Raw genomic sequence first — 15,950 nt, 5'->3', positions numbered from 1 at the left:
GCACAACGACCAACGGCCTTTACTTTTCCCCAACTAATGTCAGCCAGTCAGGTATCTATTAGAGCTGGCTGGACTCAAGCACCCGAAGATTCTAAAATTAAAAATTTAAAAATCCCAGTCTTCACCAGGATTTGAACCCGGGACCCAGCGGTTTGGAAACAAAGAGCTTTACTGCTCAGCCACTGCGACTCCTCAACACAATGTAATGGGCCTCAAATTCTATGTCTTCTTTTTTGTCCTTAAATTGAACGGCCAACAACTCCAAAAATATATAGAATGCACAAACATTTCTTAGGCCCATCAGTTGTTACCTTCTGCCTACCTGCATTATAATGCCTCCGTCCCCCCCCCCCCCATTTTTTATGACACTTCAATACACTTTTTTTGGCTCTTATATCTTCCAATGGAATGGCTACCCCCAACACCACACACTTCTTAGGCCTGAATCTTTTTTATTGTTCAGTTGTTAACCCAAGATTACAATGACATTGCATAATTTTTTTGGCATCCTCCAATAGAAAGAGTTCACCCCCCCCCCAACCATGAACTTATGGGCTTCCCCTTTATTTTCTATATCCCTCAATTGAAAAGCTAGTAATGCAGAGTTGTAAACAAATCACACCCTTCTTTTGAATCCTAAAACAGCTAACATTATAATACCCCTCACTAAACACATTTTTATCAGTGAATTTTTGAAGCCTTTATAGATAAATTATTGAACTGGAAGTTTGAAAGAAGGAACATCACTATGTGTATTGAGGTCTATTCTTTACACATGACTTTATTTTGTCTGCCATTGATTTTTACTTCACATTAAGCCTCTTATATTGAATGAATACCCCCCCCCCCTTTTTTTTTCCAAAAGAAAAACACACTTCCAATAGGCCCTTTTAGTCAGTCTTTTTTTTTTAATTTTAGATTTAGAATAAAGGCCTACTTATAGATCTAGATTCATTGTACAATTGTGCTACACATTATCATTAGCTTCAGTCTTTACATTTCAAACTGAGATAATGTTCTACGCACAGATGTTCTGTGTGAAAACACATTTGATAATCCCACAGGTCTAAGGTTAATCCCTCCAATTCGCTCAGGCAATTCTGTGGATACTCAATTCTTTATCTAAAGGATTAGATGTATATTTATGTATAATTATAGGAGAGATTCCTAAATAGTCTAATGCTACAGAGTATAGTAATCTTATCCTGATCATAGATCTTGTACTCAATATAAAAATTAGATTATGGTAATTTTATCATGATTATAGATTTGCCTTGTACTCAATATAATAATTAGATTATGGTAATCTCTTCCTGATCATGGATTTGCCTTGTACTCAATATAATAATTACATTATTAAGTATTAACTTGTTCAGTAGGTGTTTTCTTTTTGAAAACACAAGACATTTAGTTCCTACAACACAAATGCCTAATAAATGCCTAATAAAACAAAACAAATGATGTCAATTTTATTTAGTTCAATAGAAATGGTTTTAATTTTTTGAAACAAATATGAAAGCAGTGTATTTCAATCAAGTCTACCAGACAATAATAAAATCCTTATCATGCTTAAGTTGTGTACTAACAATATACAATAGTACAAGATATATTGGAACTCCTGTATTTTGCTGAGGACAGAATTGTAGAAGCCAATATCAGAATGGTTAAATAGAATCTAAAAAAAAATAATTAAAAATGCTAATTCAACATCCTCTAAACAGAGCCCAAATGAGTTGGAAAGATACTAGCATATATAAAATTAATGGCAAAAACAATATAGCTTTATTCAGAATTGTTGATTTTAAAAAAGTATTTATAGTTGTGTTTATATTTGGGCTACAATAAAGAAGACGAAATTGCAAAGCTTTATAGAACTACTTAATAGACAAAAAAAAACCCACATCTTCAGTAATTCTTCTTAAAACAATGTTTTCAACTATTTTAAAATTTAGAATCACTTAAACACTGCCAATGCTTGAGGTATAACATAAACATTGGATGATACAAAGTGTAGGATGTACATGCTGTATCACCAAACAAAACTAAGAACATATGTCTAGGTCAATAATGAAAGTACTTTGCCAATGCCACATAAACTAAGATGAAAAATGTCAGGACAACTTGAACGCACAGCCATACATCTGACTTGTTTGCAAGGAGAAGCAATGGATAAATACAATAAATTTAAATAGCAGCAATGTGCCATGAAGATAAAAAAAAAAAAAAAGATATGTTCCCTGTGTTTATATACAGAGTGGAGTGAAACCCTTGTCAGTAAGTTTGCTATGTCAGTTAAGAACTTTATTGACCAAGTGCAACCTGGTGAACATGTTCTCAACACCAATGACCAATTAGTTAAATAAAATAGATATAAATTTTCTTTTTCCTTGCATGTTTCCCCACCCCAAATGAGCGTCTTGCTACCAGCCACAATAAAGATGCTTTGTGAATGACAGTTACCAGCACTTAAAGGTATTAACTATAACTATTGTTAAGCCATGATGCCAAAAACAGGATTGTGGCGACAGATGCTGGGGCCATGTTCGTCATAATCTGCCTTTGTGTGACACACCTGGTAAAACTCAGGCTGTTTAGAGATAAAAAAAAAATAAATGAATGTGATTAAATTTCAAAGAAAATTTAAAAAATACAGCATATCATTAGATTAACAAAAGAATAAAAACTGGCATATCTTTAGGCTGTCAACATTCCCCCCACATCCCTGTACATTTTTAGAGTACCTTGGACTTAATTAGAAAAATTATTTCAATTTCAATATGAATGTACAGATGTAAAGATACTTTGCCAGAGTATGACTTTGTTGTCTCTAATATCTTTTAGTCAAAAAAAAAAAAAATTCATTCTTTGACTAATAACCTAATCCATATTAGCCAGGGAATGCTAAGTTAAAAAAGCAATTTTATTTTAAATTTTCAGTTATACAAAAAACAAAACAAAAAAAACAACATATTTTTAGTAAATAAAATTATAAATAGTTGTAATAGACTAAAAATATTTTTTGTTTTCTGTGATCAAAATAAGAAATTCTTATAAAGCTTTATTTACAAAAGTTTCAAAGAAAATATTGTGATTATACGATGGATATTTTAAAAAATCCCTTCAAGGTAAATGTCAACAGTATTCTTGATAAACTATACAAATTTTAAAAGCTACATTAACATCATATAAAAAAAAAACAACTATCAGAGCCAAGAAATAGTAATCTTAATTCAATAAAGCCTCTACCGGTACTTTAAATATAATATCAGTCATACAGAAGACAAATGATATTAATCTTACCGTTGAGGCCAGCATGGATCCACCAAACCAGACAGCGTACCTCTGCATATGATGTGTGATGACATTGACATCTATGGGTTTTGGCTGAAACAGCAACACTTACAGTGGTAAAAATGAACCAAGTCAATTGACTTTATAAAGAACTAGCAACAATCCAGAGAGGAAGCTTCCTTACCTTGATTCTTCCTTCGCTGAGGTCCTCACTGACTTTAAGCCTTGCATCCACAATGCGCTTCACATCTCGCTGCAACTTGCGGCCAAAGTCTTTGAACATTGTTGAGCCTCCAGACAGGACAATATTCTAAGCGAGAAATAATTTAACAATATAAAAAATATGAATGAATAGATCAATTCCTACTTTATGTTTCCATAACACAAGGGAACTAAACCTTCATATTTTATTTAGCATTGAAAAATAAGGAGGGAAAAAAATGTGTGAGGATTGAACTCAAAACATTCTGTTCTTATCAACTGAACAAACCAGCTATACAACTATGTGTGAACTTTAAAATTGAAAGAAACTATTCAATTTTTTTCAATTTTCAAATCCACATTCTATCTTTTGTTTTTTTACTACCCATGAATAAAGTATAAGCTAATTCCATGAAATGAAAATTGTGATGAAAAATAGATTTTTTCTTATTCTGGATCAGCTGCAAAAAGCTAAAACGAAACATTTTCAGAAAGAGCCTATTAAAGCAACTTCATACAGCAGTAGATTCATTAACAGAACTTTTGAAACTATTGAGCTGAGGAAGGGTACTGATGACGTTGTTTGAAGTGATCAACTTGGATCTCAGCTGACATGCCAGTTTCATTAATATATACATACATATATATATATATATATATATATATATATATATATATATATATATATATATAAAAACACAACTAAGATGCAATAAATGACACAGTGTATATAACTTTCTTGAGCTTAATTCTTTTAAATTTGAAACAATAAATATAGATAAAATAGAATTCAGATACAGAGAACTATAACATTAGTAATGATCAAATAAACAACTATTTACTTTAAACTGGTGACATCTAGCTCTCACTCTCAGAGTCCTAACTTTATCTGATGCTGACTGCAATTGAATACAAAAGACTACAAAATCCTCAACTACCTTTCTTATAATCTCATCCCAAAAGCCTCTATACCCCCTCCCCCCACTATCTTCGACTTTGGCCTATTGTTCCCCTTTTTTGACACCTCATTTAAAGATGCACATGGATCTGCACTCATGATCACCTGATCATGCGGCTCACATTTTTGCAGCTACACTTGACATTGTGTCCTGTCTACAAACTTAAGCCTGACACTATGCACAGACTCCTATTTCTATAGGTTTACCTTGTAGAGACCTCTCCTGACATCAATAGGACAGTTCTGTACAACATCATCAACAACTTCTGAGATGGGAAGCTCAAAATCTGGGTTACAGAACTAAAAGAAACAAAACATGTGCACATATATTCTCAATTTCAGAAAAAACTACAAAGACCTTAAAATGTTATTTTGTGAGACAGATGAGGATATATAAAGCACACTCACCTCAGGGTGGAAGAAAATTTCTGGTCCCAAAAACCTCTCATATCCTACATCAACCGAGAAAGGAGCTTTGGTTACAGCATTCACACCTTCAAATTTTTTCAACCACTTGGCAGGGTCAGCGTCATATTTAGCAAATTCTTTAGCAATGTCAGGACAAACATAACTGAATCTTTCCTGTATGGAGAATGACGCAACATTTACATTTATTAAACCTTTGTATATTAGGGCTGAACCTACAGGACTGTATCAAAGCAAACATTAAATATTTATTAATTTGAAACACATTTGCAAGATTTATTTTGACAATCGTAAATGAAAGAATGATAGCTCTATGTTTGTACCTTAATGGCTTTGGCTGTTTCCAAGGACTGCTCTGGAGGAATGCCCACCTCCCTTTCTCTCAACAGTTGTTGGATGAAGTATGTGATGTCTCGCCCAGCAATGGGGATGTGCTTTATACAGCTGCCAATGACATAACCCTCAGCCTATAGATGTACAAATGAGCATAAAGATTACCTTTATAATGGCTATAATTCTTAAAAGAGTTAAAGCAAATATAATAAAAATTCAGTATTTGTAAATATGTGCTTCATCTTCACCTTTTTACAATATCAAATCATTTCTACACTTACAACTGGAATAACATGGGTGACACCATCTCCAGAGTCAATGACTGTGCCTGTCAAGGTCCTGTCACCCACTTGTCGTGATGTCCATGAGGCAGCAAGGGCCAGTACAGCCTGACGTAAGAAAAACAAAATTAAGCTCAAAACATAAGCCAAACTGAAGAAAAACAGTAGGTCATGAGCAGCAAGAGTAAACTTGTAAAAATATAATTGCCATTTTAAAAAATGCATTAAATATTTAAAATTTACATATTCTAATAAATTAAGTTTACAGTTGTCTTCATATAAAAGACATTTTAGCACTTGTTTGATTTTAAATATGCTTTTTTTAACGATTTAATTGTTTAATTGCGCATACCTGAACTGCTATATAAAGCCCTGGAATGTTGAAAGACTCAAACATAATTTCTGCTGTGTACTCTCTGTTCTCCGGTGTATTTAGTGGAGGTTCTGTCTGGTAGATGGAGAGAAAAATTTAATAGTACATTGAAAATTTATAGAAATTGTAATCTGTTTTTTTTTAAATCAACAAACTTATAAGTGAGGGAAAAAAAACAACAACACATATTTACCAGTGCAAAATATTTAATGCTAGCTAAATCAAAGACTTGAATATTAAATTGTAGTTAATCATGACTAGGTCATCAATATAGATTATAGATAATTTCAACATACAAATGTGACTGAACATAGGATGGGTTTGTAAATAAGTGAAAACTTGGTTTAAATATCACACCATCTGATAGACATTAAAAAGTAGAAAATTATTATGCTTAAATGTCATTTCAAAGGTTTTTAAAGCCAGGGGGGTGTCAATAAGAATAAGCTCCACTTGTCTATAAAATATCTCTACTTCTAAATGACATGCACCTGATTAAATAAATTCTGTTATGACAGCATAGCATTTAGCATGGAACTATGCTTAAATATTAAGCCCGGTGAAACTGTATACAGGTGAATGTGTGAATGCAGATGACTGGCACCAACACAATTGGGAGCTTCTGGCAAATGAGCTTGTTAAAAACAATTAATCAAAGTAGAAAAGTACTCTGAATTTAAACCCCTTCTGCCTTGTGGTGCTAAGGCTTCAGGAGTAGAATTCAAGGAAAAATCATGAGTAGAACCCATTAGATGTAGAATATCAACAATTGCATAGCATTCTATTGGATCACATAATCAGCAACAGTAAGGGTACTAAGATCCCTGTATCTGAGGCTCAGGATTATGCCTTAACTAGGAAAGTCAGGTCCTGCTGCAGAGCAGCTGGGTCAGTTGTCCACCGAGGAGCTATAAATATAGCCCAATGTAAATTTAAGTCATGTATAAATCCTTTACAACAAGTAAAAATTGATGAGTACAAGTTTGTTAGTACCACAGTGAAAAGTCACAATATTTGTAAAGTTGTTAAAAATGTCTAATAATACATTTCCTTTCACAATGGTATCATTATATCATTTCAAACTCAAGAAAAAATATTGACAAAGCTTAAATATACGATCATAAATAATTGGATTTTAAACTTATACTTACAGTTCTTTTTAGGCAAATAAAATTTAATTTAAGATCATTAGCAAAGTCAATACAATTACACTTCTAGCGTACCAATAAAAAGTAATGATCCTCAGGTTCTGCCCTAAGATATTTGAATATAGCTTGTTCATAAAACCTTTCCATTAAGTCCCAGTCTTCTATAATTCCATGTCTGATTGGCCACTTTAAAAAAAAAAAAGAATTAAACAATATAAACATTCATTCAAATAAATTATCTCATATTTTAGAAATTTTGTTAAATGACTAAATCATTTGAATGACAAAAATGTGTTCTAGTTGTTGTGTAATAGAAATAAAGTTTCATTTAAAAAATTAACATGAATCATAGTCTTCAATTAACAGACAATATGCTACACTACATTCAAGAAGAACATTTAGACCTATCTGTTCAAACGTTTTTTTTATTAGTTTGTAATTTTAGCTGTCATGTTTATGTTATGCCTTGAGCCTACATTATTTTTCTTAACAGCGCTCTATAAATAAAATTATTATTATTCTGAAATAGATATTTGAGACTAAATCAATGTCACATCTCTACAAAATTATCTGGTAGCTTTAAAACATTTTATGAATAGAAAATTAAGGCAGCAAATGAGTATGTTCTCAACACTGAAATGTTGACTATTTGTACAACAAATTAACTACCTTGGTAGCATAGGAGGGTTGATTGATTGCTTCATCCCCAATGTAAAAATCAAGATCTTCAATTCCTTTCCCAAGTCTCTTCTGTGATTGATCTCCAACACTGGCAGATTCTTTTATGGCTATTGCAGAAGGAATAATAAACTGAGGCTCTGTGTTGCCAGCAAATCCCATCTTCGAATAACTACAATGAAAAAAAGTTTATTAACAAATGCACTATAAAGAAGATTAATATAAAATATAATATGATGTGAGTGCACATAATATATAATTTCTTATTTAATAAATTATAAATATATAAATAATTATAATAAATATAATATCTTTTGATCTTATAATTATATTATATAATACAGACATTAAGGAAGTTCAATTCAACAAGATGTCAGCCCTACTTTTTTATCTAGTGATTAATTCTAAAATATTGTGTACAATGAATTATATAAAATATATATAATAATTAACAACCAAAGTTGAAAGTAGGCCTGTTACTGTTAAAATTGTTTTTCATTGAAGAAAAAGTAAAAAAATCTTGACATACAAACAAAGTTTGGATAAAATAGTATGGTATTTATAGACCTAATAGTAGACATACATTTAGATATAGTATTTAGGGAATATAAATTACATTAACTAACTCAAGTCTCATTATTTAGTGAACGGATAAGTAACGCCCACCCCTCCTTTTTTACATTCGGTCAGTCATTAGTTTTCGATCTTTAAAAAAAAGTAAATAGGAAATAAACGTTGTTCAAAAGAATATGTTTACCCTGTGCCATTGTCAATGACAACTGGTGGCAGTCTATTTGCCATAACACTTTTATTTAAAATAAATACAATGTTAAGTCCAAACCAAAATCAGGAAGTGGAAAGTATTGTTTTCTCATTTAGCTATGACTGTTTCCTTTGACCGGAAATAGAAGATTACCCCGGCTTGTTAGGAACTTTAAAAACTAACAGCACGAAAATCCGAAATAATTTTAACAAATAAAGCTTGGTATCAAGTCCGAATATCAAGGAGTGCAGTATTTCACGTGGTTACGCAGTCGTAGCTGTGGTCTAGATCCACATATTTTGCCACATCCAGTTCAGACGTAACCGTGTTTAGGTTCTCTTTCCGCCGTCTACATTTGTCCTTGGCTGTAATAGGCTATATAAGATTTCTTTTGGCATCAAAAATATATCTCCAGCTGTCCCGTTATGAAACCGCCTAGTTGCCAACAGGTGCTCTCTTATGTGTCGGTTACATCAAGCTGGCGTCTAAGCTGATCTTTTAAGAGTATTTTTTTGGGGGGAGGGGTGAGGTTGGGGAAGGGAGAGGGTCACCCCGATACCTCTGTTACACCGACCACCTTTCAGCTGCCCAAAAAGAAAATGCATTTTTATTTATGTATTTTTTATTTTTTTTAAATTGTAAAACATATCTCAATGCTGTAGAATTTATGTCCCTTTTTCAATAAAAAAAAACTAATAATATTGTTTAAAAAAAATATGTTTTGTTAGTTACAGTGAGTATTGTGAGAACGAGACGTATGTGAGAGAAAGAACGTGCAGGCCTACACAAACAGACAGACAGAGTTGAGTTCATGCAATCTTTATTGTAACAAAAATATAACGAAATTTCATGAGCCTAACCAGATTGTACCAGAGAGGTATTAAGATTCTAACCCCCCCCCCCCCAATAAAAGTCGCTGGATTCCATTATTATTCGAATAAGTCATTAAATTATTAAATTAGTCACTATACCTTTCAAGATTCAATTGTCTATAATGATAGAACTATAATACATTTATCTTTCTATTCAGCTTTCATACCTTAATCCCTAGTTTTATGTTAAAGCAAAAATACTGATTTGCATCTACTGTCCTATAGTTCATCAATCACTGCTGTAATGAATCAATCTGTTGAGGAGAGTCGAAACATTTTCTTAACTTCATCCACTCAACTTCTCTGCTCATTGTCGAAAGGACCAAATTATAGGCCTATTTTATTACTAGATGGCATGTTCATGTGGAGCAAATACAGTAAAACAACAACAACAAAAAACAAACTAACAAAAACAATAACAATAATAAAAAAAACAATAACACTTATGAAAACAAAATATTTTCTTTTTTTTCCCCCAAGATAGCCTATAAGTAAATGTTAATGGTCTAAACAAATGGAAATTCAGTTTGAGTACAATTGTCCACCGCAGCATTACTACTATAACAATTATGCTATATGTACAATTTGATGCAATTAAGAACAGCATTCACTCACAATTACCCATACGCAACCATTGCTTTATGAATTAGGCTTCTATGTAGACCTACTATTCGGTGACGATAAATGGTTTTTGACCTACATTTTTTTTTATACTAGAAGAGTAGCTGGATAATGCACTGTAGATATCTCAGAATTTGCAAATTTGCTTTTTATTATTTTTTTTTTAACGTTTTAAACACCGGAAATAATGCTTCACCCTGGACCCCACTCGGGATCGAGGGGTGGGGGCTCACAGCGCTTCCCCAGACTCCCTAACTAGCAATATAAGGGCGGGGTGTCTACTGTCATTCCACTAACTTAGGGAAAGAGTCTATTCTAGGGTCCAAAAAAAACGTCCGAAAGATTAAAGGGTCATATAATGAAGATTAATTACGTATACACAAGCAGGCATATATATATATATATATATATATACCCCCCCCCCCCCAAAAAAAAAAAAATCCAGGCTACGCCCATGCTAAACACAAAATAGGCTTAAGTTAACTTATCTGTCTGATGTTCTCTTTCGAGGCAGAAAAGAAATGAGCTGCGCTGGTTTGAAAGCACGAGAAATCGGATGTCTATGCAGAAATGGGAAAATCGATGGAGTGTTTGCATCTCATTTTAAATAAATGTGTTGGTTGTTGATCACGTGAGGGTGGGAGGAGCCTGACATGTAAATTTATTTATTTTCAATATGCAGACGGGTGTTTTTGTCATTGTACTGTATAAAGAGAAAAAGTAAAGTTCGCCTTTCAGACTTTGCGATCTATAGGGCAGATGATGTGGCCCACGGTTAACAAAGGTGTCATGTGGCCAGCACAACGACCAACCAACCGCCTTTACTTTTCCCCAACTAATGTCAGGTACCCATTAGAGCAGAGTGGACTCAGAGGCGCCTAATAATCCCAGCCTTCATCAGGATTTGAACCCAGAACCCTCGGTTCGTAAGTCAAGCGCTTTACCATTCAGCCACCGCACCTGTGTATTGTATAAAAAAAAAGTAAAGTTCCCCTTTAAGACCTTGTGGTCTATAGGGCAGATGATGTAAAGGTCATCTGTTTCTGTGGCCTATGGTTAACGAGGGCGTCATGAGTCATGTGGCCAGCACAACAACCAACTGCCTTTACTTTTCCCCAACTAATGTCAGGTACCCATTAGAGCTGGGTGGACTCAGAGGCGCCCTAAGATCCCGAAATTAAAACTCAAAGTCTTCTCCAGGATTTGAACCAGTTCGGAAGCCAAGCGCTTTACCGCTCAGCCACAGCACCTCTGTATTGTTGTATAGCAACGATGAAATCTGTTATTTTTGTGTTCCAAAAATATGGTCCCGCTTAGAATAGATAGCATATGACAACAATGAATGAGAAGTTAATAAGTCTAAAAAAAACAACACATTTTTTGGTCCATTTTAAGTTTATTATAGATAATACAAGAAGACCAAATGTAATGAAATAATGATCTAATGATATTCTGTTCCATGACAAAGTCTCACAACAATGATACCTCAACATTACCAATTAAAGAAAAGTTTGAAACCAAAATTCAGCTTTCACTTTTTTTTTAATGTCATGCATAATATCTTGCACACACTCTAAATTTTAAAACAAAGAAAAATAAAAAAATAGTTAAAATTTTGTATGAATTAGCATAAATGTAAAAATAAAACTTAGATAAACTAAAAGAAAAACAAAAAAATTAAAATGAACACATTAGATTAAATTTGTATGTATAAATGTGGCTTAAAAAATGTAAAAAAACAAAACAAAGGAAAAAGTTGAACATAAAAATACAGTTTCATCTTTGTAAGTTCTTTTTTTTAAGAGATTAAAAATAATGATATTGTCCCTTGAAATACCAAACATGTTGTAAATTAGCATCTTTCTTCATATATTCTTAGTTTTACATGAAGGCCTCTCTATCTAAGCAGAATACCAGTAAACTATCAAATGATGAGAAGAAAAGTCCTAACTGGTTAAAATAGTGTGTTTTTTTTTTAAAAAGAGTAAATACAAAAATAAATTAAAACCTTACTAAATGTAAGTTGTATTAAGATAAGTAAAAATAAGTTTAAGTGGTAACTAGAGTTAGTAGCCTACTAGCTGCCATCACAACCAGTAATCAGCCTGTTTAGGGCTGTTTTTTTTATAGATAATTTATGTCACTGATAATTGATATTTTTTAGTTGAATTTGGCCAATTTGAAAGTCAGCTAGACCTGACAGTATGGAATAGAAATCAGCTACATTTCTATTTATAAATCATGTTTAGTAATGTGGTTTAGTCAATACTAAGGTAATGTATCAATACACGTACAATGAACTTAATGAAGCAGCATATACTTGTGTCTGGAATTAATTGCTGTCATAAGGAATATGGGGAAAATACTTTACATGGTTGTGACATAAATCTTATTTTTCTATTTTTATCAAATAATATTTATACACAGAAAGGAGAAACAAAAATAATTGCAAAATAAATGGAAGCTAAGATGTTTTAAGCACAACCAATATTAAAATATATTATTTTTTTGAGAAAAATAACTGGAATTAAACGGATTGACCGCACAAAGGCAATACTATTTATTTAGACACAAACAATATATTCAATTAAAAACACATTAGGAAAAAAATATTTGTCAATCAATAATTTAAATAATATCTGATTTATTTTTGTCCCACACCTCAGATCCCAAAGGAACATAATGATTATTAAAATTACAACATGCAGGTACATATAGGGTTTTCGACTCAGGAGTACAACTTAAAAAATGCCAATAACTTATGAAGGCGTTAATATAAAGGGAAACTTAAGGAGGCCAAAACCTTTTGCAGATCCCCCGGGTCTCCAAATGAGTCTCTTCCATACTAGCTGCTGTCACATGTGGTGCGCTGTAGAGGCACCAACCATAGTGCCCACCTTTTAATGACACAGAATCATTAGATAAGAAATATGTTGAACCTTCATGCATTATGCTACATAAAAGCCTTGAATAGTATTTCTGGTTTTAAAATTGTACTCCTGAGCAGGGTACTCTCTACAAATAGAACAATCATGGCTGAGTTGTTCAGTCTTAAGTTAAAATACAACTGACAATGACTATCAATGTCAACAGTCACTATACAGTTTAATGTCAAAATGTTTATGATGTTAGAAACTACTTTTTCATTTCTAAGACATTTCTTATTTATTATTGGATACAAACAAAAAAAAATATTCAAAAGCCCAAAAGTTCTTCCATTAAAAAAAATGTACATCAGCATCCTCACACACAACATCTTAATATTACGAGTTTGTATCAAAAAATTTGATGCAGAACTGCTTGGAGGAATGAGCTTTGCTGTCAGATCAATTCATTCAGTTCAATTCAGTTTTATTGATTACAAAAAGAATGGTATTGGACGCAAACACAACTTTAGACATTAAGATCTAACCCAAAAGTTTTGGGAAAAAAAGATATGGACACTTTTTTGATGGCCAAAAAAATATTTAATGACAAAAAAAAAAATATTATGGCAGTGAACTCAAATTATGTTTTAAATGTTTTTAGAAAATTTAAAGCAAGTACAAACCTAAAATTTGAAAACATATTATTGTCATGGAAAATGGACAATAAAATCAAAAACACATAAAAAAAAAGGTATTTTTTTATAGTTTATACAAAAAAAAAAGGTCATGTTAAATAAACACAATCACCCCATCCAAATTAAAATAAAAATAAAATATATTTCATAACATTTGACTGATACATAAGAGTCACATAATTAACTCTGAATAAATGATATCACACATGCGGATATACAATTGTATAAATGGACTATTGCACAGGCATTAGAATTAAGAACAGAAGTAAAAGAGAAACAATATTAGAAAGTGGTTTCATCAATCAATCAGTTGACACTCTTTATGGTGGCAGCATTTATATCTGTTCTCTATCAAATTATTATGCAGTTAGTAATTCTAGCTAGCCAAGGTTTTCACATTTTTTTCTTTACCAACAAAGTAAGCAGAGATCTATAAACATGGCTTATCTTATAAATTACAGACGCTCAACGAAGAAGATAATTACATCCAATCCATTTATTGCCAGTAGTTATCAATATTATCTAAGAGCTAAAGCATTTTCTATTGTAGGTGAGGAATCAGCAGATGTAACAAATGATTTGCTTGACATAGAAAGACCCGTGCTGTGCCACTAGAAAGCTTCATCTAGGATTGTGAATGAAAGGAATCGCTAAGCTATGCTGATACACTTTCCACCCCGCCTAGCTTTTATTTTTTTCAAACAGTTAATTTATGTTAAAAGCTATGTTCAAAAAGTATGTATCAGCTCTAAACACTCATCCAGGAGGATGACAGAGAGAACAGGTTCAACACTGGTGGAAGGGGATGTGGGTCAGTGACCTCAACTTTCTTTTACCTCCTCTAACATGGCCATTTATATTAAAAGTTTACAACATATTCATTTTCATTTGTTAACTAAACATTTCGACCAAATTTTTTTTATTATGTATAAAATACTGAGACTTAGATCTGCCACAACTTTAAAGACAGTTGACAAGTGACCAAAACTAATTAAATAACTGAAAAAATTCCGAGACATTTTAAAACAAATGAATGTATATATGTATAAAATATACAATGACTACAAACAAACTCTTAATAAAAATGCATTGCAACAATTTTTTAAGATCTTTTCTTGACATTTGAAAACAATTAAGCCCCGCAACCTAATTCTTTCTTATATATATATATATATATATATATATATATAAAGGGAATGTATTATGAAAAAAAATTTCACATTTGTGTTTATTATGTAACAAAAATGTACAGAACATGTCTTAAAGATATTTCTGTTTGAAATGACTAGAAGAAAGAGTAATGTATAAATATTAATTAATGTATTGTGACTTAGTATTTCACTCCTCTAAGTTTATCCCCAAAAATATCTTATAAAACATATTTTATTCCATACAATTTTATATTTTTGCTTTTTATTCAGCCTTTTTTTGATTTGTAAAGTCTGCCACTGAGGTGACACATTTAAATTACATTTTCTTTGCTTCATCTTTAGAGGCAGATCAATCATTAACATTACTCTAGAAGTTTTACAAACCTAATTTAAAAAAACCCAATAAACTAATGATGCTTTTAGTTTTGATAGGTCGTTAATTGAGAAGAAACTTACAAATAATTTTTTGTTTGAAAATATGAACTGTTTTATGTTGCTAAAAACTAATTTTGTTTTTTAATTTGGAGACTGGGACTAACATTAACAAAGACTTAACTAGACATTATCTCAGCATCTCAAAGTACAGCAATAAGTTATTCTTTTCTTTTAAACTTGCACTAAAAGCTTACTTTATAGAAAACAGAATGACATAAGATGTAACAGTTGAAACTAATCTACAATATTCGTTTATTAAAAAAACACACAAAAAAAGCTATCTTTTGATGTTAAAGAATAGGCAATTACATCAAGAGTAACACATCTGTATATTTTATACCCACTATTCATTTTATCAATGGTGAAGATCCTTTAAATTTTAATAAGATTGTCTTACTTAATGTGGGTATGGAAACAAAAACTCACCAAGAAAAAGTTAATGGAGAACAACATGATAAGAACAGTTATTAATCCTCACAAAACAATACCATCACAATGTGATGCAGATATATAGCACTATAAATATTTTGAATGTTTCAAAGATCAACACACGGGTCTATCACTACTTGACATGAAATTCTTGTGACGACATCAAGCCGCCCCATGGTTGATGGGTCCCAGATTTTTTTTATGCGTCTGTAATGTCGTCTACCTTTCTACCAATGGCATCTGGATTTGAGAGTGGGTCAAGGTCAGCAAACAAGTTGAACCATGCAGACATATCAGATTGTTGACCGCCCTAAAAAACAAAATAAAAAGGTTAAATGCTAAATTTACAAATTTTATTTACTACAGGAAGGACATATATATTGAATTTACATCCATTTAAATAAGGTATTATACCCCTACATAAAAAA

General features: G+C 31.9%; 2 protein-coding genes across 5 annotated transcripts in view; both read right to left on the bottom strand.

The window, feature by feature from the left end:
- Positions 1-1,456: 1,456 nt before the first annotated feature.
- LOC106068787 (actin-related protein 3-A) lies at positions 1,457-8,605 on the bottom strand. Its single transcript, XM_013228263.2, has 11 exons — positions 8,447-8,605; positions 7,681-7,861; positions 7,087-7,197; positions 5,843-5,938; positions 5,491-5,598; positions 5,200-5,343; positions 4,859-5,032; positions 4,658-4,750; positions 3,476-3,601; positions 3,301-3,384; positions 1,457-2,587 (listed from the first exon to the last, which is right to left on the bottom strand). Exons 1-11 carry the CDS (start codon positions 8,488-8,490, stop codon positions 2,492-2,494), a joined length of 1,257 nt encoding a protein of 418 aa, XP_013083717.1. The 5' UTR covers positions 8,491-8,605; the 3' UTR covers positions 1,457-2,491.
- Positions 8,606-11,319: 2,714 nt separating this feature from the next.
- Positions 11,320-15,950, bottom strand: part of LOC106068786 (islet cell autoantigen 1-like) — a 30,182-nt gene continuing 25,551 nt past the window's right edge. For all 4 annotated transcript variants that reach the window (XM_013228260.2, XM_013228259.2, XM_013228262.2 and 1 more), the window contains one exon: positions 11,320-15,832. In XM_013228260.2, coding sequence (XP_013083714.2) covers positions 15,722-15,832 — 111 coding nt within the window. In that variant the 3' untranslated portion in view covers positions 11,320-15,721. The remainder of the gene's footprint in view (positions 15,833-15,950) is intronic.

The sequence above is a fragment of the Biomphalaria glabrata genome, chromosome 16 (assembly GCF_947242115.1).
Source record: "Biomphalaria glabrata chromosome 16, xgBioGlab47.1, whole genome shotgun sequence".
NCBI classification, from domain to species: domain Eukaryota; kingdom Metazoa; phylum Mollusca; class Gastropoda; family Planorbidae; genus Biomphalaria; species Biomphalaria glabrata.
Note: the sequence above shows the minus strand (reverse complement) of the source record. Positions and strands in the feature narration are given on the sequence as shown.

Bases quoted from the DNA above. Each gene is read 5' to 3' on its own strand.
- LOC106068787 (XM_013228263.2), bottom strand. From the start codon at position 8,490: ATGGCAAATAGACTGCCACCAGTTGTCATTGACAATGGCACAGG. The intron at 5,344-5,490 runs GTAAGTGTAGAA...GTACATCTATAG, and splicing joins TCACCCATGTTATTCCAGTT to GCTGAGGGTTATGTCATTGG. The intron at 4,751-4,858 runs GTGAGTGTGCTT...TGTTTCTTTTAG, and splicing joins AAATTTTCTTCCACCCTGAG to TTCTGTAACCCAGATTTTGA.